Below are 23,802 nucleotides of genomic sequence, written 5' to 3' on the forward strand. Positions count from 1 at the left end.
GATGACTGGTACCATGTAGTCTGCAATATGAGGAACAAGGAACTGCAGATGCTGGTTGCAGAAGTTTAAGAGTCTGAAGAAGGGTCTTGATCCGAAACATCACATATCCATGTTCTCCAGCGATGCTGCCTGACCTGCTGAGTTACTGCAGCACTTTGTGTCCTACTCTGCAACATAATCTGAGTGAATGTGATTTAGAATAATTTAGTGTTGAAAGAATTGTAGAATTATTTTCCAGTTTGTTTTCCTTTGTAGATAAACTTTGCAGATGTTAGTGATAGTCATTCTAAATAGATCAAAGTTCAACTTGTGGTAATCATGCAAAAATTATAATTCAGAATTGAGACCTTTTTTTCCAATTTAAGGTTGAAGGTTTGGTGCCACATGACAGTTACTCCAGCATTTTGTGTCTATTGTTGGTGTAAACTAGCATCTGCAGTTCCTTCCTACAGATTTTAATTCAGGTAAATTCTGTTTGGGTGCTTTATGAGGAGGAATGGTATCAAACATGTCAATTCTCTAATACCAGTCAGCCTCTTAACAATGCAGCCAAATGGTCTAGAGTTATCCTTGTGCAACCAAGTTTTCTAGGGTTACTTGGCATTAATTTAGAATTGACATTTAGCCATCTTCCTTTTCAAGTATTGTATAATGCGATATTTCATCCCAAGATTCATTCCTGCAGAGTTGCAGATGCATTGTCAATCCAAATGCTTCAATTTGTGGCTGCCTAGTTTGGAGGAGAGTGGAGCAGGGCAATAATTGAATCATGTTTTGTGTCCTAACAACTCATTGGGAGGAGTCAAAAAGAAGCATTCATGCAAAGTGAGAGGCTTAAAATTGACAAGACAAAAATAATATACTGAAGTTATTATTGGTCAGATAGTACGTCTACTTGACAAGTCTCCTGGCCAAATCGGTGACTAAATGATGCAGCAAACGCTACACCAAAATCTATTGGAGTAATATCAGATGATGAATCTCCCACTCCCCCAATCTCACTCCTTTGATCCCCCCTCACTTCACCCACTCAATGACTCGCTTTTGTCACTCCAACTTACCTCTTATTCTCAGCCTTCTCCCATGTGGCTTCAACTCTCCACGTTTCCCCATCGTTGTCCCTCCATCACTCACTCTAGTGACCCCCCCAACCACTATCCTTCCCACAAGCCCACTAACCTCCCACTCCAGCTCCAACTAGAGCCCCAACCTCCTCCCACTCGACATCCCACCACTCCAGCCCTCAACCTCCTCCCACTCTAGCCCCCTAACTTCCTCCCACTCTAGCCCCTAACCTCCTCCCACTCTAGCCCCCTAACCTCCTCCCACTCAACCTCCCTTCCCCGAACTAGAGCCCCCTAACCTCCTCCCACTCAACCTCCCTCCCCCTAACCAAAGATCTTAGAGCAGAGCTCTGCTCTAAGATCTTTGCCCCTAACTAGAGCTCCCTAACCTCCTCCCACTCTACTTCCTCAACCACCCACTCCAGCCCTCACCCCGCTCTAGCCCCTCCTCTCCCTCAGCCCCTCCTCCCACCCCGCCCTCCCCGTCCCCTCTCGCCCACTCTAACCCAAAGATCCGCTATAGGATCTTTGCTCTAACCAGCGGTGAGAGAGGATGGCAGCCGCCGGCAGCCCGCGGCTCCTGGCGACCGTCGCCATGGCGATGGCAGCCCTGGTCAGCGCCTCCGCTCCCCTGTCGTCTCTCCGGGGTGGGGGCGGTCGCTCGGCGCAGCAGTTCGATTACAAGACGCGGTACTTCGACCAGAAGGTGAGTGGGGGCCGATCACTGGAGCAGTAAACAGTGTAGGAGGAAGAGGGGGGTCCCGGCCTCACTCATTCACACCCCCCGCCCGGTATCCTCCACCCCCCCACCTTCTCTGCCCCTTTACCCGGCCCCCTACCTCGCCTCTTCCCCCGCCCGCCCGGCCGCACTCACCCACATCCTCCCCCTGCCCCTACATCTCCCCCCTCCCCCCTCCATCACACCACATCCCTCCCCGCTGGCCTCCTTTACCTCCACACCCCTTTCCCCTGCCCGACCTCCATCACCCCCTGTCCCCGACAAGCCACCCTCACCTCCCCAGCCTCCCTGCAGAGCTCGCATCCCACCTTCTGCAGGTCCCTCCCTCCCTCTGCAGACGCCGTCCCTTACCCTGTGATTCAGACCGGACTGGGGGCTCGATCACCACAACTCCAAGTGTGCTGCTCCGTTTAAACAAGTCAACTTTTTTAAATACTCAGCAAAATGTATTTTGTACTATCTGAAATCAAGAATTTTTACCTCCAAAATAGTTATTAAACTACCACCTTTCCGTATCCGCAAGATCACAAGATAATGACGATTTATTTCCTTCCTTCTTCCCCAAGTTTCTACTCTCTCCTGCACTCTGCTCTACAATGCCCCAACCTAATCACATCTATCGCTCTCCAGTGTGTGACATTGTGTGTTGACCGCCTGATGTGCAACCGTGTGATGCAAACGGATCTAATTGTCGTTAAAAGGCTATATGAAACTAGATAGTTCCATATAATAGACAAAAGGTTTGATAACCAGCACTTTGCATGAGACGAGAACTGGTTGTTGGCTGTTCTACTGAAGTCTCAAAAAAAAGAATATTGGGACAGAATCACCAAATTCTTAATCTCTACAGATTTGAACTGAATACTCTCAGTGACAATTATTTTACTAATATTCTTTGTGGCTCCAACAGTAACCACAAGATTAAAAATACATTCTTTGGTAAGATAAAACAGAAAAATATTACTTTTATAATACCGTAAAATGTTAGAAATTTGACATTGAAGTTCAGATGTCAGAAACTTTCCTTTGCTGGATGCAAATTTTGAATTTAGTTGTTTGAGGGAGGATGGGAATAACTAACTTTGAGTAAAGTGTAAACTATCTAATTTTAAAAGAGAGGAAATCTGGATGAACTGTCTTTAATACAAGGTCAATTTAGTACAAATTATCTTTTGAAGGGTTCCCCATTTGCCTTGTCAGCCAAAATATTTGAGCTATTTTGTTTTGCTTGAAGTAACAAATGTTCATAAAAAAACATCTGCACACATTCTCCCTGTCATTTTCTGCTGATGTTAGTTTATGCGGTCATTTCCATCTTGATCATGTGAATGGCATAACCGCAGTATGTACTTTGTACTACGTTTCAGTCATGTGATAAACTGCTTTTTATTTGCTGCATTTAGGTATGCAAAGGAACAGAAACTTTACTTCCATTTCCATACTTATTCCGTACAAATGCTTAATTTTATTATAATTCAAGAGTTGGCAAATCTAATTATATTTTTAACAGATTGATCACTTCGGATTTGTTGAAGATTACACATTCAAACAAAGATACCTGATAGCAGACAAATATTGGAATAAAGATGGAGGGCCCATTCTTTTCTATACAGGAAATGAAGGAGACATCGCATGGTTCTGTAACAATACGGTAAAAACAACTTACTTTGGAAGTTTGTTTCCTTTTTATGTTCCTTTTTCTCTTGAAATGATTCCATGTTTGAAGACTGTGTCTTCTTATCTGCTAACACAATGGATTTTGACCTACATTTGGGAGTTTCTTACTGAGCCCTATCCAGTCCTCATTAGAAATACACATTAATAATTCCTGGTGAAGATTACGGGACAGCAATTAGGAACAATGGGCATTTTATGTCACAAGTTTTTTTTTGTTAACCACAGTGGTATGTATCTGAATCAAATCTGTGGTTAACAAAAAACCTTGTGACATAAAATGCCCATTGTTCCTAATTGCTGTCCCGTAATCTTCACCAGGAATTATTAATGTGTATTTCTAATTTGTTAGTTGGTGAGGACTAGTTTTTTAGTTTATTTTAATATGCCCATATTACGCAAACATTTGGGGAGTGACAGAATGGATTTGCAAGCTGCTGTAGGCATTTACTGCCAAGTGTGTGCATGATTCACAGTTGCATTTCTGACCTGCAAACTGTTTGAGATGCAGCCCTGCCATAACCTAGAGAGGACCTGTAACTATTCTTGTGCTTGTTTAGTTTATGGAGGGATTGTCTGGGTTGGTATTCAGTTACATCTATGAGATGAATATCAAAAATTGGGAACTTTCTTCCTTAAAAGTGCATCCTGCTTTTTCTAAGTCTTATTGTGCTCTGGTGTTTTAGTTTAGGGTGGTCTTCCCTACAAGCAGATATACAATGATGCTGTAACTTCATTGGGGGGGGGGGGGGGGGGGTGCGATTCCGGAGGCTGGGGGGGAGGGGGCGGGATTAAAATGCAGGTTTGTATTGGTTGTCGGAGAGGTATTTGCTCGGACTACAAGTTGATGAAAAAAATTTGTTCTGCGCTTCCGTTCCCGTTTAAAAAAAAAAAAAAAAAGTTGCTGGTCGATTGCATCGCTGGATTGAACTTAAACGCTACTTCTAACTCCTTCAACATCAAGGACTTCCACATCAGGACAAAACAAAAGTTATATAGTTTATTTAACATCTTACCTTGCTTTTTGGTGTGGTTTCATTTTAATCTGATGATTCGAAATATGTTATTTAGGCCCCGATATCGGCCGTGTCTTGACTGCCGATATTGCGGGGCTTAAATCATGGCAGCGGCCACATTGCAATCTATCACAATCCCCTCTCAAGATAATCAAATTCATTATTTCTTTGCACAATCATGTCATAAGAACATATAACTCATCTATATTTTGTGTTATTGCCTATCCATGATCAATATTTTCATACTAAATATCTGATTGAAAACTTCCACAGTACATAGTTTTTAGTCGGGTTTAGTATGAAAATATTGATCATGGATAGACAATAACAAAATATAGATAATTTAGATATTCTTATGACATGATTGTGCAAATAATAATGATTTTGATTATCTTGAGAGTGGATGTTTGTGGATTTTGAATAATTGTGTAAAACGACCCTTGCCTGCAGCAGTGTTATAAACCAACAAGAGTAAAATTTAGGGGAATTAAACATTCAATTCCTTCCATTGGCATAGAAATTCATGACAAAGTGAGATTTAAAAATCATGTTATATCGTGAATTCTTGTGTGAATGGGATCAGTTTGTTATTTGGATACTTTAGCTATTTAAAAAAATATTTTTAGCCTTTTCTTGAGAATGGGATAGATGTTTAGATCTAATAATTGAATTTAGATGAATTTAATTGATTTGATGACACTGATGAATATTAATTTTTTGTTGGGTGTTTACTATTTGTTTTAACGTTACAATTAAAGTTCTGATCTTGAGAATATCACATTTTTGAATTTTCAAGGCAGTCTTAGTGTTTATTACTATTTCCGTCACAATGGTCAATTTTGTAATTATCTACAATTAGGTAACTAGCTAATTATATGCTTTAATTTCAGGTAATCTAAGTAAGATGTATGATATTTGTTTCAGAATGCTTCAATCTACAATAACTTAAAATGTCATTCAGTTCTCTTTTTTTTTAAGAAAGCTATGTGCTTTTATGCCAATTGACAGTCCTCGATCACAGCTTTTAAGTTAATGGAAAAGCAATAGGGAACAAGATGCTAATTTCCGAATATGAAAATAACCATAACTTTTTTAATACTGAAGATATGAAAGTAAATTAGGTATCAAATTAAAGTTCTTTTTATGCTTTATCTAATGGGATAAATTACAAGATTGATTTTCAAATTCTCAACATTTTGTAACATTCCTACAAAATGTGAATGTTGAGAACTGAACAAAAGCTGTGCATGGGAGAGGATCACAGAAATGGTTATGACAGGCGAGTGGCTGCCATCGTACCTCACTGACTTGGTGATTGAGCTTGCTCAACCTTCCCAGCTTGATGGAGCTTGGGGGTTCGGATGTGATGATGATGAGAGAAGGTGTGCAGAAATGCTCCATTCCCCTCCAGTACAAGATGTCTTCAGTCCTACAGCAGCCAGAAAATCCACCTCCATCCATCATATCAGTCTTCCAAATGAGTGCTTGGGGTTTCAGTTAGCAGGGTGTTCATAACCCAGTGCTGAAATGTATAAAGTTACTAATTTGCTATCAAGCTAGGCTAATAAAACCCGTGTTTAAATTTGGGAAATCATCTCTTTTCAGATGTGAAATGTCTGTCATTTTGAGACAATTCTGTAATGTTTCTCAAATTGAAAAGTTTTAAAAATTTGTTTTTATCAATACTTGGGAAGTATGTTTATTTTGAAGATCTGTTAAGCTGTAATTTCTTTTCCCTTGGTCTCAGTTTCCTGTAATTGTTCGTTCAGTTTCTTCCTGTGCTTTTACTTGTCTAATTATGAACTTCCATGCTATTATTAGTCATCTGATATTATCACTACTCTGTATTGCTTTCACTGTTTTTGTACTCTTTACTTTTTCAGGTTTTTGATTTCTCAGTGATCGAAAAGATTTTGGTAATATAATGAGACACATGCTGGATTATGTATCTTTAAGTTTGCAGTAATTAAACTTCTCAAGAGTTCCAGATAATTACCCCAGTTCCTGAGTGCCTGCTCCAGCAACAGTCATGTCCTGATTCAGCAATCGCTCGCACCACTTCCTATTGGAAGTGATGGAGTGGCTATGGCTTCCTCTTAGTTAAACTTTTTGGCAGAGAAAAATCTGTGACATGCAGCGAGATGTGCAGCCAAACAATGGGAGAGGGGAGACCGCAACTTCGATTACATCCAAAAACTGTTGATCTCAGGAGACAGCCAAAATGGATCATCCGTTTGGAAATTCTGATTGAATATGGTTGTGAATGTTTCTGTCTTGTCTATAACATGCAGGCTAGAACCCAGCATTGTTCAGGTTGTGGATACAATGACACTGTAACTTTTTACAATTTTGGAATTCTAAAGTATATCTAATTTATTAAACTTTTCCAGTTTATGCTAATACCTACTGGGAGGGTTGCAGCAATATCTAAATGTTGAGTTTTTGTATATTTTACAGTTGGGCCAGGTTCTGATAGAACCTCTTCGTTTAATTTAGTTTGGAGATACAACGTGGAAACGGGCCCTTAAACACACTGGGTCTACGCCGACCAACGATCACCTGCACACTAGTTCGAGAGGAAACCAGAGCACCCGGAGAAAACCCACGTGGTCACAGGGACGGCACGGTGGCGCAGAGGTAGAGTTGCTACCTTACAGCGTTTGCAGCACCAGATACCCGGGATCGATCGCGGCTATGGGTACTGTCTGTATGGAGTTAGTACGTTCGCCCTGTGACCACGTGGGTTTTCTCCGATCTTCGGTTTCCTCCACATTCTAAAGACGTACAGGTTTGTAGGTTGATTGGCTTGATATAAGTGTAATTTGACCCTAGTGTGTATAGGATGGTGTTAATGTGCGGGGATTGCTGGTCGGTGTGGACTTGGTGGGCCGAAGAGCCTGTTTCCACGCTTTATCTCTAAACTAAACAAGGAGAATGTGCAAACTCTGTAGAGACAGCATGCGTAGTCAGGATTGTACAGGGGACGTTGGTGCTGTAAGGCTGCAACTTTACCTTTGTGCCACTGTGTTGCCCCTTCTCAGCTGTTTAATTGTCTGTCACAATGCGACATATACATGGCAGATTCCCCCCCTGAATGAGATTGGTGAACCACAAGAGTCTATGATAATCTAGTAAATTTTCTGATCATCTTTACAAAGGCTAGTACCTACCTGTTCCTTCAAATTCCAGCGTTAAAACCTGAATTTAAATCCCACAGCTGCCACCTGCATTAAATATACTATTTAATCTAAACTGTTATTCTTCCCAGTCAGTGGGAGATTAACAAAGAATGAATTGGTTTAATTTGCTTGATCACACCTTTTTTTTCAAAAGGCTTCTTCATTGACCAATGTTAAAATTGCTCTTTTTTCAGGGCTTTATGTGGGACATCTCTAAGGAACTGGGTGCCATGTTGGTGTTTGCTGAACATAGATATTATGGAGAGTCTTTGCCTTTTGGGAAGAAGACGTTCAGTGTAAGTTGCCAAAAGTGTGATTTATAAACCTTTTGGCTGTATATTTTACAGACCAATGTTTTGGGTTTTATAACCGTCGTTATTTTTTCTTCTGTTCTTGGAAACTTGCAAAAAGATCACCAGAGATTTAATGGCATATATATTCAACACTTCAGGTCTACTGTTGTAACACTTAAATTCTCACTATTAAATATCTATAATGTGATGCATTACCGTGAGAAAAAAAGCAATTAAGCATAGATTTCCCACCTGGTCTGACTTTCCCATGAAAATGGGATAGTAAAGAAAATGCTGCAAATTAGTTATTTCTGGTTGCAAAATAACATTGAAGTGCTTCAGGATTGTGTTTTCTGAATGATACGGATTATAAATAGTTGATATTTTTAACATTGGAGAAATAGCCTTTGGCTTCACCACGTGGACTATGTCAGTGATTTCATGGAATTTTTATCCGTTCATCCTGAACAGCTAGTTGAGGAGTTGAACGTACAATCATGTTTGTAATGTCTGGAGCTATTTCATGGTTTTTTTATGGAGTTTATTTATAAATTAATTGTTTCTCTTTTGTGAATGGTACTTTCTTGTCAGTTGGAGACAATGGTTATAGCAAAAGGCAGGGTGGAAGGAGGTGTATTCCAAATAACAATGGGTTTGATGTTCCCTACTCTCACTTTCTCCGTCTCTGCAGCATCTGCTCCCAGAATGAGGCTTTCCTTTCTCGGGCATCCAAAATGCCCTCTTTCTTTAGTAAATGTCGCTTGCCCATGCTTTCATAGAAGGATACACGCCTGTGTTTCGTCTGTCCTGTAGTTCTGCTCTTGCTCTCACTCCCCTCAGACAGAACAAGGTTGGAGTTCCCCTGGTCGTCGCCTTGCACCACACCAACCTCCACATTCAACACATCAATCTTCACTTTCAATATGCTCTAGCCACGAGTCATATTTTCCCATCCCCCACCCCTTTCTGCCTTCTGCAGAGTCCATTCCACTCAAACCGCCACACCTTCGGCTACATTCCCCTGCAGCATTGGCTCACTCCGCCAAAGCTGGCTGGATCTCCCTGTTGCTAATTATTTTATCTTCCATTTCTATACTGACATTTCTATCCTGGGATGCCCCCATTGCCAGAGTGAGGCCACACACAAATTGCAGGAACAAACCTCTTATTCTGCTTGGGTAGCTTACATCCTAATGGTATGAATATGGAATTCTCCTATTTTAGTTAACTAACCAAACCCCCCCCCCCCCCCTTCTCAATGTCCCACTTCTCCCCCATCTGCTTCCACCCATTTTCCTTCCTCTGGCTTCACATTTCACACGGCTTCTTCCCTTATCTCATCTCTCACATTTTCTCTTTTCATCACTGGGCAATGTTCAACCATCTGCCAATCAAAAGCCTGCTTCACCTTCATCCACGTATCACTTGTCAAACTTTGTCCTGACCCCAACTCTCTTTCAGTTTTCTCCATTCCGCCACAATCAGTTTGAAGAAGGGTCCTGTTCCAAAACAACACCTATCCATGTTCTCCAGATATGCTGCCTGACCTGCTGATTTACTTTGTGTCCTTCAAGTCAGTTCTTTGTTGTTAATTTTATTTGAATGAACATCAGCTGAATTTTTGACTGAAAGAATCTGAATCATTTGCCAATACTTCAGATGGGGAAAGGGAATGATGCTGGGAATTATCACCAGTGTTATGCAATGCATGGTGTGCAAAATAGGAACTGCATTGTCTGTTTCTAAAATGTAATTCTTTTGTAAATCTTAGCAGGGCATAGTCTTTTGCATTTGACTTGATCATCATCTTTCACTGGAGCAGAAGGATCAAGCAATTCTAAAAATCTCTGAGAATTGAAAGCTGAATTGGTTGTATAACAAGGAACACTGAGGCACTTCTGTGCAGTTGACAGCCTGTTTATGGTGATAAATGAGAGCTGAATGTACAGAAAACTCAACTGCGGTTACTGCCATAAACTTCCTGAATTAACTGCGTTTGAAATGGGTCTGTAAAATCCAGGAGAAGAACTGGACTGTTTTCATTGCCAAATTCCCACAGACTCAAAAAGATTTTCTGACTACTCCTGATAGTAAATGTTGAAATAAATTGCAAGTAAATTAATTGAAATAAAAGTGAAGAGCGAAAGGAGAATCTGCGCAGGCATTGAATCACTTAATATGCATTCATTCTTGGTAGGTTTTGATTTTGAAGCTTTTGTATTTGGTACTGTAGATTTCTAAAGACTAAGTTGGGATGCACTGAGTTACTCCAGCACTTTATTCCATTTTTGTAAACTAGTATCTGCAGTTTCTTGGGACTCCATCTTGGGGAAAACACGACACACAAACACATCAGTATTTATGTGTCTCTTTTTAACTCTTGGACAATTAATGTGATAGTTTCATGAAGCATTAGGTGGTAAATGATGATAGTTTTTTTAGCCAGTTGGTCTCCAGATATATGTCCTTGGTAAAAGTTTTTTTTCGTAGTTCAGTGGCAAACAGATGGCTAACCATTGATCACAAATTCTGGGCCAGTCATTCCTACTAAGTTTATTTAGTCAGACAAATGTTGCTTCAATCACCTTCTTGTTGTGAGCTTTTGAACAAACTACTTAATTCTATTTCTTGCACATTGAACAGATGAGTCCATGTTCAAAGAACGTTCCAAGAATATGTGATGTAAAGTAATGGTAAGAGTAAAGTAAAGTAAGATCTAGATCTAGCCGGTTCGAATCCCGCTTGGAGTGCATACTGTCGTTGTGTCATTGGGCAAGACACTTCACCCACCTTTGCCTGTGTGTGAATGTGTGTGAGTCATTGGTGGTGGTCGGAGGGGCCGTAGGCGCAGATTGGCAGCCACGCTTCCGTCAGTCTGCCCCAGGGCAGCTGTGGCTACAGAAGTAGCTTACCACCACCGAGTGTGACTGAGGAGTGAATGAATAATGCGATGTAAAGCGCCTTGAGTATTAGAAAGGCGCTATATAAATCCCATCCATTATTATTATTATTATTAGATTAGTGCTTTAACTTTGTCAGTTCAATCTGGGTCAAGAACCACTTTTGTGTAGAATGGTGAGTGATATGAAGGCTAGATACAACTATAAGGCAATTCCTATAATTGGGCCAGATCATGCCAGCAGTTATGAGTGATCCATTGATTAGCTACAAGCTGGTCAGCTTGTTTCTGACTCCATCTGAGCATTGCAACACAGTTATCAAACGTGAGCTTGAGATCTGACATATTTGACCAGCAGCTCTACCACTGGGTCCAGAGCTGGAGCCAGGGACCGAGTAAGGTATTCTGATCTGCTAGAATGAATGCACTTTACATTCAGTAATTTACAATGGCTGACATATGTAGGACAGCCTCTTTCAATTTAAATGGGACTGCTGACCGGAAATAAAAAAGATAACTGCAAGTAAATAGTTTTAGTTGACTTAATCGCAATGCTTTTAGTTAATTTCTATCATGAACTCCTTTTAAGGTAACTTTAAAAAGTACATTCTTTTGATTTTAAATGTTTAAATTAAAATTTAAATGCCGTTGATTAACAGCAAAATGTAAATGAATAATTAGACCTTTGTAAGCAGTGCACTCTCAGTAGGTCACTGGGGTGGTTCAAGTATGGAGCCTTGGGATCCTCTTCACAGGACAGCACACCATGAAGTGCGCTGTACATTTAGACTTGTTTGGTGTGAGGGGGGACAATAAAGTGTTGCTGCAAGATTATTGAGAGCAGAAAGTGTCAGGAGCATTTGGATACAGTTCATGTTTGTTTTTTATGTGGCGGTTTCACTTGTCATGCCTTACTATCTTGGGTGTGGACCTATGTAAGTGGTATAATGAAAACTACTAGACCGCGACTCTTCAAATCCATTTACCAGAGATGGCTCTCACTGATTGTGCTGTATTTTAGCAGTGTTGGTAGAAAATGCATGCCATGAATGTACCCAAGTACACATTAACACATTTATGTTGATTCCATATTTGTGCAAATTATACAATTTCTAATTATGAAAATATCTGTTTAGATGAATATTATTGGAATACCAAAGATTATTACGAATGTTGTCACTTTCAGCTATTTTTTCATAGTAAACGTGTATATTTGTCAATACTTCTCTTTTAGAACCGCAATAACTTAAACTACTTCACCTCAGAACAAGCTTTGGCTGACTTTGCAGTTCTTATTAGAAATCTCAAGGAGACCATTCCTGGAGCTCAGAACAGTCCTGTTATTGCAATAGGAGGCTCCTATGGAGGAATGTTAGCAGCCTGGTTTAGGATGAAGTATCCGAATATTGTTGTTGGGTGAGTATTAGTTTAAAAAGAAGCCACCATAGCTTAGATTCAAATGTTCCATTTCTAATATGTCTACAGTAAAATGTATTATTTAGATTAGCACTAGACTAAGTGGGACCCGTTGGGTCCTGTTATTGCAATAGGAGGCTCCTATGGAGGAATGTTAGCAGCCTGGTTTAGGATGAAGTATCCGAATATTGTTGTTGGGTGAGTATTAGTTTAAAAAGAAGCCACCCTAGCTTAGATTCAAATGTCCCATTTCTAATATGTCTACAGTAAAATGTATTATTTAGATTAGCACTAGACTAAGTGGGACCCGTTGGGTCCCATGTTCACACGGGAGGGCTGGTCCCCCAACGCAATATTCCACCTCTCTACCAATTCCAAAATTGGTGGCCAGTGGGGTGGGGGTGGCTTTCTGGAGCACTAGTATGGGTATTGTGGGCTGAAGGGACTGGTTCCCAGAGGGCTAGTATGGACATTGTGGGCCAAATTAATTCTTGGGGTGACAGCTCAGTCACTCAAGCTTGATGTGCTGGCAGTTGACTCATGGCTGATGAGCGAGCAGTTGACTCACGGCTATTTCTTGAAATTCCATTTCAAGCAGGGTGCAAGGCCACCAAATTCAATTGCAGTTTCATACCACTTCAAGCAGGGTGCACGGCCACCGAATTCAAGTGCAGTTTCCTACCACTTCAAGCAGGGTGCAGGGCCACCGAATTCAAGTGCAGTTTCATACCACTTCAAGCAGGGTGCAGGACCATCTAACTCGAGTGCAGTTTCCTGCCATTTCAAGCAGGGTGCAGGGTCACTAAACTCGTGCAGTTTCCTGCCACTTCAAGCAGGGTGCAGGGCCAGCCAGGCACTGCTGGGCCTAAGATCACCAGCCATCCCAAAACCAGCAGGGAATACAAATGTTCAACAACCAGTCATTTGCATTCATGTCAAGTTGAATTTATCATCATATGCACAAGTACAGTGATACCATGAAAATGTTGCATGCAGTAGCATCACAGGCATATATACTGAGACGACATCTAAAAACATAATTTATACATAAATGAGCATGGATTCTGCAAGACAGCATAAAAGAAAAAATACAGCGCAAATCAAAAGCAGGATATTTGTGCTAAACAGATTAAAGAGTCTGATAGTGCAAGAGGTAGCCCATACTAGTTGTGCAGGCTATTTCAAAAACCTTGTAGTTGTAGCGAAGTAGCTGTTCCTGAACTTGGTATAGGACTTCGGGCTTCTGCCCAATGGTAGCCGTGAGAAGGGTGCATGGCCCAAATTGTTGGGGGGGTGGGGGGATCTTTGATATATGGATACTTTTGATGGTGGAGTGGGCTGTGCCAGTGATGAACCAGCCTGAGTCTCCTGCATTCCACTGCTTTGGAATTGCCATACCAGGTGACGATGCAACCAATCAGAGTTCACTCTACTGTCCATCTGACGAAGAGTATTTGGTAACATGCCAAATCTCTTTATCCTTCCAAGAAAGTAGTGCATGCCTTTGTGATTAGATCCATGTGCTGGGACCAGGACATATCATCCGAGATGTGAACGCCCAGGAGTTAGAAGCAGCTCACTGCTCACCCACCAATGGAAACTGGCACATGTTTTCCCAATATCTCCTTTCTGGTCAATGATTAATTATGTGGTTTTGCTGACTTTGTGCAAGTTGTTGTTCTTGCAATACCACTCAACCAGGCATTCCAGTATTCCAGCATTCCAGTATGCTGATTCATCACCATTCGCAATTTAACACAGTGCTTCTTAAACTATTTCAGTGTAATTCACCCTTCATTCACCCTCGACTAAATTTGCTTATGTTTTTTTGGTCGTTTTCGTCTTATTCTTTTTTGTATAATTTTATATATCATTTATTTTGTCACATGAGCAAAAAACATAAATTAACTAATTTCTTAAATCTTTATTTTATTCAACTTTTTGAGCATCATAAAAATATGTAAAGAAAAATAGGAGTGAAAAAAAAGGTTTAGTTACCACAGGAGTTGGAAAATCATTCTATTAGAATGAAAAAAAAAACAATTCCAACGTCCAAACACTGGGCTTCAGCCCCATCCTACCCTTACAGGTTTTGATTACTGCAGTTTATTTCTTGGCAGGAGTAGGCCGTTCGGCCCTTCGAGCCTGCATCGCCATTCAATATGATCATGGTTGATCATCCAACTCAGTATCCTGTACCTGCCTTCTCTCCATACCCCCTGATCCCTTTAGCCACAAGGGCCACATTTAATTCCCTCTTAAGTATAGCCAATGAACTGGCCTCAACTACCTTCTGTGGCAGAGAATTCCACAGATTCACCACTCTCTGTGTGAAAAATGTTTTTCTCATCTCGGTCCTAAAGACTTCCGCCTTATCCTTCAACTGTGACCCCTTGTTCTGGACTTCCCCAACATCGGGATCAATCTTCCTGCATCTAGCCTGTCCAACCCCTTAAGAATTTTGTAAGTTTCTATAAGATCCCCCCTCAATCTTCTAAATTCCAGCGAGTACAAGCCGAGTCTATCCAGTCTTTCTTCATATGAAAGTCCTGCCATCCCAGGAATCAGTCTGGTGAACCTTCTCTGTACTCCCGCTATGGCAAGAATGTCTTTCCTCAGATTAGGAGACCAAAACTGTATGTAATACTCCAGGTGTGGTTTCACCAAGACCCTGTTCAACTGCAGTAGAACCTTCCTGCTCCTATACTCAAATCCTTTTGCTATGAATGCTAACACACCATTCGCTTTCTTCACTGCCTGCTGCACCTGCATGTCTACTTTCAATGACTGGTGTACCATGACACCCAGGTCTCGTTGCATCTCCCCTTTTCCTAATCGGCCACCATTCAGATAATGGTCTACTTTCCTGTTCTTGCCACCAAAGTGGATAACCTCACATTTATCCACATTATACTGCATCTGCCATGAATTTTCCCACTCACCCAACCTATCCAAGTCACCTTGCAGCCTCCTAGCATCCTCCTCACAACTAACACTGCCCCCCAGCTTCGTGTCATCCGCAAACTTGGAGATGTTGCATTCAATTCCCTCGTCCAAATCATTAATATATATTGTAAATAGCTGGGGTCCCAGCACTGAGCCTTGCGGTACCCCACTAGCCACTGCCTGCCATTCTGAAAATGACCCGTTTACTTCCTGTCTGCCAGCCAGTTCTCTATCCACATCAATACAGAACCCCCAATACCGTGTGCTTTAAGTTTGCATACTTATGTGGGACCTTGTCGAAAGCCTTCTGAAAGCCCAGATATAACACATCCACTGGTTCTCCCTTATCCACTCTACTAGTTGCATCCTCGAAAAATTCTATAAGATTCGTCAGACATGATTTACCTTTCATAAATCCATGCTGACTTTGTCCAATGATTTCACCACTTTCCAAATGTGCTGCTATCCCATCTTTAATAACTGACTCTAGCATTTTCCCCACTACCGATGCTAGACTAACTGGTCTGTAATTCCCTGTTTTCTTTCTCCCTCCCTTTTTAAAAAGTGGGGTTACATTAGCTGCCCTCCAATCCCCAGGAACTACTCCAGAATAAAAGAGTTTTGAAAAATTATCACTAATGCATCCACTATTTCTGGGGCTACTTCCTTAAGCACTCTAGGATGCAGCCTATCTGACCATGGGGATTTATCGGCCTTTAATCCATTCAATTTACCTAACACCACTTCCCGACTAACCTGGATTTCACTCAGTTCCTCCATCTCATTTGACCCCCAGTCCCCTGCTATTTCCGGCAGATTATTTATGTCTTCCTTAGTGAAGACAGAACTAAAGTAGTTATTCAATTGGTCTGCCATGTCCTTGTTACCCATGATCAATTCACCTGTTTCTTGACTGCAAGGGACCTACATTTGTTTTAACCAATCTTTTTCTCTTCACATCTATTAAAACTTTTGCAGTCAGTTTTTATGTTCCCTGCCAGTTTTCTTTCATAATCTATTTTTCCTTTCCTAATTAAGCCCTTTGTCCTCCTCTGCTGGACTGAATTTCTCCCAGTCCTCTGGCAGGCTGCTTTTTCTGGCTAATTTGTTTGCTTCATCTTTTGTTTTGATACTATCACTGATTTCCCTTGTTATCCACGGATGTACTACCTTCCTTGATTTATTCTTTTGCCAAACTGGGATGAACAATTGTGGTAGTTCATCCATGCAGTCTTTAAATGCCTTCCATTGCATATCCACCGTCAACCCTTTAAGAATCAATTGCCAGTCTATCTTGGCCAGTTCACGTCTCATACCCTCAAAGTTACCTTTATTTAAGTTCAGAACCCTTGTTTCTGAATTAACAATCCCACTCTCCATCCTAATGAAGAACTCAACCATATTATGGTCACTCTTGCCCAAGGGGCCACGCACAACAAGACTGCTAACTAACCCTTCCTCATTACTCAATACCCAGTCTAGAATAGCCTGCTCTCTCGTTGGTTCCTCTACATGTTGGTTTAGAAAACTATCCCGCATACATTCCAAGAAATCCTCTTCCTCAGCACCCCTGCCAATTTGATTCACCCAATTTATATGTAGATTGAAGTCACCCATTATAACTGGTTTACCTTTGTTGCATGCATTTCTAATTTCCTGTTTGATGCTATCCCCCAACTCCACTACTACTGTTAGGTGGCCTGTACACAACTCCCACTAGCGTTTTCTGCCCCTTAGTGTTTCGCAGCTCTACCCATATCGATTCCACATCCTCCAAGCTAATGTCCTTCCTTTCTATTGCATTAATCTCCTCTCTAACCAGCAACTCTACCCCACCTCCTTTTCATTTCTGTCTATCCCTCCTGAATATTGAATATCCCTGGATGTTCAGTTCCCAGCCTTGGTCACCCTGGAGCCATGTCTCCATGATCCCAACTATATCATATCCATTAATCAATATCTGCACATTCAACTCATCCACCTTATTACGAATGCTCCTTGCATTGAGACACAAAGTCTTCAGGCTTGTTTTTACAACACTCTTACCCCTTATACAATTATGTTGAAAATTGTCCTTTTTGATTTTTGCCCTGGATTTGTCTGCCTGCCACTTTTACTTTTCACCTTGCTACCTATTGCTTCTACCCTCATTTTACACCCCTCTGTCTCTGCTCAAGCTCCAATCCCCCTGCCACATTAGTTTAAATCCTCCCCAAGAACACTAGCAAACGCTCCCCTAAGGACATTGGTTCCATTCCAGCCCAGGTGCAGACCATCCTGTTTGTACTGGTCCCACCTCCTCCAGAACTGGTTCCAATGCCCTAGAAATTTAAATCCATCCCCCTGGCACAATTTTTCAAGCCACGTATTCATCTGCAATATCCTCCTATTTCTACTCGGACTAGCACGTGGCACTGGTAGCAATCCAGAGATTATTACCTTTGAGGTCCTACTTTTAAGTTCATCTCTTAGCTCCGTAAATTCACCTTGTAGGACCTCATCCCGGTTTACCTATATCATTGGTGCCAATGTGCACCACGACAACTGGCTGTTCACCCTCCCCCCCAGAATGTTCTGCAGCCAAATTAGATTTAAGCTGTGCGTACTCACATAGTCATGGGTATTTGGAGAGTAGAGCAGGAAACTAAGCACACAGCCTTTCATTTGCTGTGAGGGAAATGATCAAATTAATTGTTGCCATGCTATTGGTACAGTCTGGTGTTCTAGGCCCTTCTGTTTCTAACTATGCTGGAAACATTTTTACAACATTGACATTGGCCAAGATCTTTGTTAAAATAGTGAGCAATTTTCATGTTGTAACATTAAAATGGAATAAAAATGATCAATGTTTCCACAAATAAGTTTTAACCTATATGTGTACATACCCTAGAGCTCTTGCTGCTTCTGCTCCAATCTGGCTGTTTGAAGATTTGACCCCATGTGAAGCTTTCTCTAATATTGTAACCAATGACTTCTTGAAGAGTGGGAAAGGCTGTGCTGAAAGCATCAGACATTCGTGGGATGCAATTAATAACCTGTCATCCAAAGGTAATAAAACCTTGTCTGGAATTGAAAACTATTGTTTATTACTTTTTACATTTATTCCCAATTTCCTCCCTGCTCTTGCATTTACACGATTCATTAATGACACTGGTTTCCCTTTCTCTCTGTCACCATCTCGAAATACAGACTAGTCACTAACATTTACAAGCATATGACTCCAGCAGCTACTCTGACTAAACATCCTCTCAACCTACCTCTTGTGATGATGGCCAACCCTTCCTTCCCCAGTTTATTTGTCTCCATCTCATTTATTCTAATAATGAGGCCATTTACTGTAGTGTCTCATAAATATCCACCTTCCTGAAATGTGGCTTCCTCTTCCTGGGTGGAGCTCTTAACCACGGATATGAAATGATAGAACTTTATTTATCCCAGGAGGGAAATCTCTTCTTTACATTTTTGCTCTCTTCCCCCTCTCCCCAAGACAGAACAAGGATATAATTATCTTGGTAACTCTCCTTCCATCCCACCAACTGGTTTCTTTTATGATGCTTTTCACTCTACATCTTTTCTATAAAATGCCGAATTTGTCAGTATTTTCTGTTTTTTGTTTCAGATTCCAGCATCTGCAGTTTAATATGTTTTTCTTCTGTCTAGATTTGAATGGGTTTTGCTCAGCATTGTTAAGCTATCACTTGTTTAGAATTTTAAAGCAGTTTCAATATATGATTTATATGCTGTAACTATGGATATCTGACAATATATATAATGTTAAATATTTAATTGTTTTTGCGTTTTTTAGCAGAAGACTTGAAATTTCTTTCTAGTATTTTTCATCTCTGTTCACCATTGCAAGCATCTGATGTATTAATCTTCAAATCATGGCTGGTTAACACTTGGGTTAATTTAGCTATGGTGGACTATCCTTATGAAGCCAACTTTTTACAGCCTCTTCCTGCCTGGCCTATTAAGGTAATTGATTTAACTCTTATTTATGAAGAAAGGTTTCAGTACTATTAATTGAAGGAAACCTTGCACGTTAAAATCAGAGGATTCCATTTATACACTACTACATTTATGGTGAAGTAATGTAGAAGTGCTGGCTTAAAGGAGCTGAAGGAGGCAATGTATTTAACCATGAATAATGCAAATCTTGTCAGAGATCAGTCTGCAAACAACACCTTTTTAAATGTACTTTGGACAAGTTGATAATCCATTTTATTTATTTTTTAGGTTGTTTGCAACTTTCTTAGAGACCCGTTACTACCAGCAAAGTCATTGCTCCAAAATATCTATCAGGCTGTAAATGTATATTGTAACTACACTGGTAAAGTAGCGTGCTTGAATATATCTGAGACTTCAACTTCTAATCTCGACGATCAAGGCTGGTATTACCAGGTAAATGCTATTATGTATAGAGTACTTTTGTGTGATGTTTGTGTAAATGTCCTAATTTTCTTGCCTGTTAGCTATTCCTTTTTTTCCCTTTTTCTCGCTCTCAGCACCCTTAGTGCTTCTCATCCTGACATTGAGAAACAATTATCTTGGCCTCTTGTACTTTTGCATTAGGGTAGGAGACACAAATCTTGCTGACACTTGAATTAAAAAAATTCTAATAATAAACTACTGGCAAATCATAGCAAAATCTGTCAATACAATTTGATGTGATCTTGAGTAATATTGGTGAGTAACATCTATCCACAGTCAGTATTGACTCAGTAGTAAAATCCATGCCTTTTGCTCTCTGCCTCGTAAATCAGAAGGTTGGAGTGTCTGTCTCATTTCTGAGAACAGCATTGTAGAGTACAGCACTGTGTTGTCTTTTGTTTGAACACAATTCTGACGACCCAGTTTGATGCATTGGATGGATACAAGAGATTCTGTGGTGCATGTGATGAGAAATATAGTTTTACCATGGTGATGATGCCAGTATTACCTTTCAATTAACATTATTTGTCTTCCCACTCATGTTTGTGGGATCCTGTGCACATTGCAACAGTTTTTTTGCTAGTTGGGGACTTGAGCAAAAAAAACCCCAATACTTTGTCCAAATGCTGTAGTAGCTGACTAATCCCAAGTTATTTTGTTCAGTGATAACAGAAATTTCAATATTTTGGAAATATTAAGTTTATTATTAAAGAAGCATCCTTTGTGGCTGTAAAATGTTCAGGTTAGCCTCTAAAAATGCAGAAGACCTCATTTGAACAATGCACTGACAAGCCTGATTAGCCTGACTTCCTTGTCAGGTCTTCCCCCCCCACCAATATGAAATGCATATGTATAATTAAGTGGACGTTCACCATAGGTTACCTGTAATTCTCAGTTCATGGTATTAGAAGGACTCATGAACTTTTTTAGTTTTTTCTCCAGATTAACATTATCCAATGGGAAATATTTTGTTTTCCAATAGGATTTCAATAGCATCCATAGTAATTTTTTGGAATATTCAAATGAATGTACATTTTAAGAAAGTAATTTTTGGCCACTGACATTGTTGCTTGCTTTTTGTTGTTAGACTTGTACAGAAATGGTGATGCCTTCATGTACAAATGGTGTAAATGATATGTTTGAACCAATGACATGGAATCTCCAAGTGTTTTCTGACAACTGCAAAAAGGACTGGGGATTGCGCCCAAGACCCCACTGGATGACCACGGTTTATGGCGGGAAAAGTATCAGTTCACACAGCAATATTATCTTCAGGTGAGTTTTGTGAACCAGTGAATGAACACAGGTGAACCAGTGTCTTTAGAGAAAAATTAAATGTTTCCAGTGAGAATAAAGCACTTGGGATGAAAGGGAAAAACTTCTACTGATAGTATTAAAGCCCATTTGGTGAGGGTGTGCTTGGGATGACCTTCCAGATGTGGTGGGTGTTTAATCTGTGTTGGTTGGGCTGGGCAAAACCACTTTTTAATGTCTAAAGTTTGGTTGAATAGGCGTTAGAGACATTTTAGTGTAGGAGTAAAGAGGTCTTTCTACAGTTGTACAGGCCCCTGGTGAGACCACATCTGGAGTATTGTGTGCAGTTTTGGTCTCCTAATTTGAGGAAGGACATCCTTGCTATTGAGGGAGTGCAACGTTAATCCCCGGGAGGTGGGACTGTCAGATTGGAAAGATTGGGCTTTTATTCACTGGAAATTAGAAAAAATAGAGGGGATGTTATAGAAACTTATAAAAGGACTGAACAAGCTAGATGCAGGAAAAATGTTTTGCAATGTTGGGGGGGGGGGGGTCCAGAACCAGGGGCCACAGTCTAAGAATAAAGGGAAGGCTATTTAAAACGGAGATGAGAAAAAACGTTTTCACCGAGAGTTGTGAATTTTTGGAAGTCTCTGTCACAGAAGGCAGTGGAGGCCAATTCACTGAATGAATTTAAAAGAGAATTAGATAGAGCTCTTGGGGCTAGCGGAATAAATGGATATGGGAAGAATGCAGGCATGGGTTACTGATTGTGGATGATCAGCCATGATCACAATGAATGGTGGTGCTGGCTCGAAGGGCTGAATGGCAGCCTCCTGCACCTATTTTCTATGTTTCTAAGCTTGCTCTTCTGTACCATGCAATCTTTCAGAATTTGATGATCTTGTATTTCTCAAATGGAGCACTTACAATTCGGTTAAGATGCCTGCCAAAGTGTTGTTCGGTGACATTTGTTTTGGATATACGTCAGAAGTTTTATTTCCAACATTTCCAGAATCTAAATAACACTAAATGAATAATAAATATCTGTAGTTTGGAAACCCAGTTTTCTACATTTGATATTCTTAAAGATGAGGAGAAACTGCCCAGGGCAGACAAATATTTTTTATCCTAAAAGCAATCTTCCACCATCACCCTCTGCTTTTGAAGCCAATTCTCTATCCATTCAGCTATCTCTCCTTGGATTCCAATGTGATATAATCTTCCAGAGCAGCTTACCTTGTCGAATGCTTTGCTGAAGTCCATATATACAACATCTACAGCTCTGCTCTCATCAACCTTTTTGGTCACGTCTTCAAAAAACCCAATCAGAATTGTGAGACGCTACCGCCCACGTATAAAACCAAGCTGGCCATCCCTAATCAGCCCTTGTCCATCAAAATGCATGACTTTTAATCAGAACTTAAACGTTATTGAGATGTTACAGGATTTTACGAAAGATGCAGAGAAAATAGGGGTTGTGGATAGTTGGGGGAAATGGAGGAGAGTTTTGTGGAAAGCAAAAGTAATTTGGATGAAAAACAAAATGATGGTGCATGGCCAGGTTAACATTTCAGAGCTAATGAATGTGAGTGGACTATGTTTAGCAGTTGGTTTCTTCAGACTAATGGCTAAAGCCACCATAAAACAGCCTGTTTATAATTGTTGGAGGAATAACTAATTCTGATTTGCATTAATTTGGAATTAAAATTTTTATGCATTGCCTTCTGTTAGTATTTGATTATGTGAATATTTTTGTTTCTTATCAGCAGGCTGATTAATTAATGGAAAATTCACCATACATTTTTTTACTTGTATTTGATTGGACACAGGACACAGCAAAAAGATTGCAAATAAAAACTATTCATTAAATTTGGACATCAAAACTCAGACTACATAATTGAGCTATAATATTTACTGCGAACTCTGTAAAATTATGAATGAAATCAGTTCAAAATAAAGCCATAAACTTTTTTAATCCCTAGAGAAGCATAGTTTACAAATTAATTTTGGATGTATTTGAGCTGTTGCTAACTATATACATTGATTATTTTTTACAGCAATGGTGGTTTGGATCCTTGGTCTAGTGGAGGAGTGACCAAATCAATCTCTGACACCTTGGTTGCTATTTTTATTCCTGAAGGAGCTCATCATTTGGATCTGCGTTCCAGTAATAAACACGACCCTCCCTCTGTTCGAAAGGCACGTGCTCTAGAAGTTCAGTATTTCAAAAAGTGGATTAAAGCAGCAAAAACTGAATCGGGTGAAATGTACAATTCTTCTAATCACTAAACTATGTAAACTTGGGTAAACAGTTCCCAGATTTTACCGATTTCTCAACTTTATTTTCTATGGTTCGTTTCTGCAGTTTACAACATTAACAACAAATGTCCTGCTTTCTATATTTTGTACTTGAGACTCTGACTGGGTGATGAGTCATTTTATCCAAAAACCAAAAGAAGTATGTATCTTGTGTTTTATCTAAATCAGGCATTGTTAATCTGTTACCTTTATGTACTATACCCAGTAAAATTGTTTACATTGCTGTGTATTAATTTACTACTTTGAATTGTGGTTTGCTGGTCAGATCTTCCTGATTAAAAAGTAGGTTTTATTTCACAAGATTTGTGAATATTTCCATTCTTTAATAACTGTAACTGAAATAAAGCAATTCCAAGGAATCAGATTTTGCCTATTTGAATTTGAATTTGATAGAATTTAAGACCAAACAAAACACACATCATTTTCTATTGGTCTCCTTTAATGTTCTACCCATGTCTTTTAATGCTACATTTATCCTGTTTTTTCTTGAATTACATTTGTTACTCCTCCTCCTTGAATCCTTGTTGTCCCTTTAAAAAATAATTATCCTTAGTCTTAACTTTCCCTTC

The 23,802-nt window shown here is 40.1% G+C and overlaps 1 protein-coding gene across 2 annotated transcripts; it reads left to right on the top strand.

The window, feature by feature from the left end:
- The first annotated feature begins 1,562 nt into the window (after window positions 1–1,562).
- Window positions 1,563–23,533, top strand: LOC116974248 (prolylcarboxypeptidase). 2 transcript variants are annotated; one of them, XM_033022537.1, is made up of 10 exons: window positions 1,602–1,770; window positions 3,314–3,454; window positions 7,867–7,968; window positions 12,099–12,198; window positions 12,397–12,478; window positions 18,117–18,274; window positions 19,032–19,201; window positions 19,463–19,627; window positions 20,745–20,932; window positions 22,972–23,533. In XM_033022537.1, the coding sequence occupies exons 1-10, from the start codon at window positions 1,618–1,620 to the stop codon at window positions 23,201–23,203; spliced, it is 1,491 nt and encodes a 496-aa protein (XP_032878428.1). In that variant the 5' UTR covers window positions 1,602–1,617; the 3' UTR covers window positions 23,204–23,533. The 2 variants fall into 2 exon arrangements, with proteins under 2 accessions (XP_032878429.1, XP_032878428.1); XM_033022538.1 differs by lacking the exon at window positions 12,397–12,478 and having other exon boundaries at window positions 1,563–1,770; window positions 12,099–12,280.
- Window positions 23,534–23,802: the final 269 nt, after the last annotated feature.

The sequence above is a fragment of the Amblyraja radiata genome, chromosome 6, assembly GCF_010909765.2.
Source record: "Amblyraja radiata isolate CabotCenter1 chromosome 6, sAmbRad1.1.pri, whole genome shotgun sequence".
Lineage (NCBI taxonomy): Eukaryota > Metazoa > Chordata > Chondrichthyes > Rajiformes > Rajidae > Amblyraja > Amblyraja radiata.

Excerpts from the sequence above, each read along its gene's own strand:
- LOC116974248 (XM_033022538.1), top strand. The coding sequence starts at position 1,618 with ATGGCAGCCGCCGGCAGCCCGCGGCTCCTGGCGACCGTCGCCATGGCG. Across the intron at positions 1,771-3,313 it reads CGCGGTACTTCGACCAGAAG|ATTGATCACTTCGGATTTGT; the intron begins GTGAGTGGGGGC and ends TATTTTTAACAG. Across the intron at positions 18,275-19,031 it reads TAATAACCTGTCATCCAAAG|CAGAAGACTTGAAATTTCTT; the intron begins GTAATAAAACCT and ends TGCGTTTTTTAG.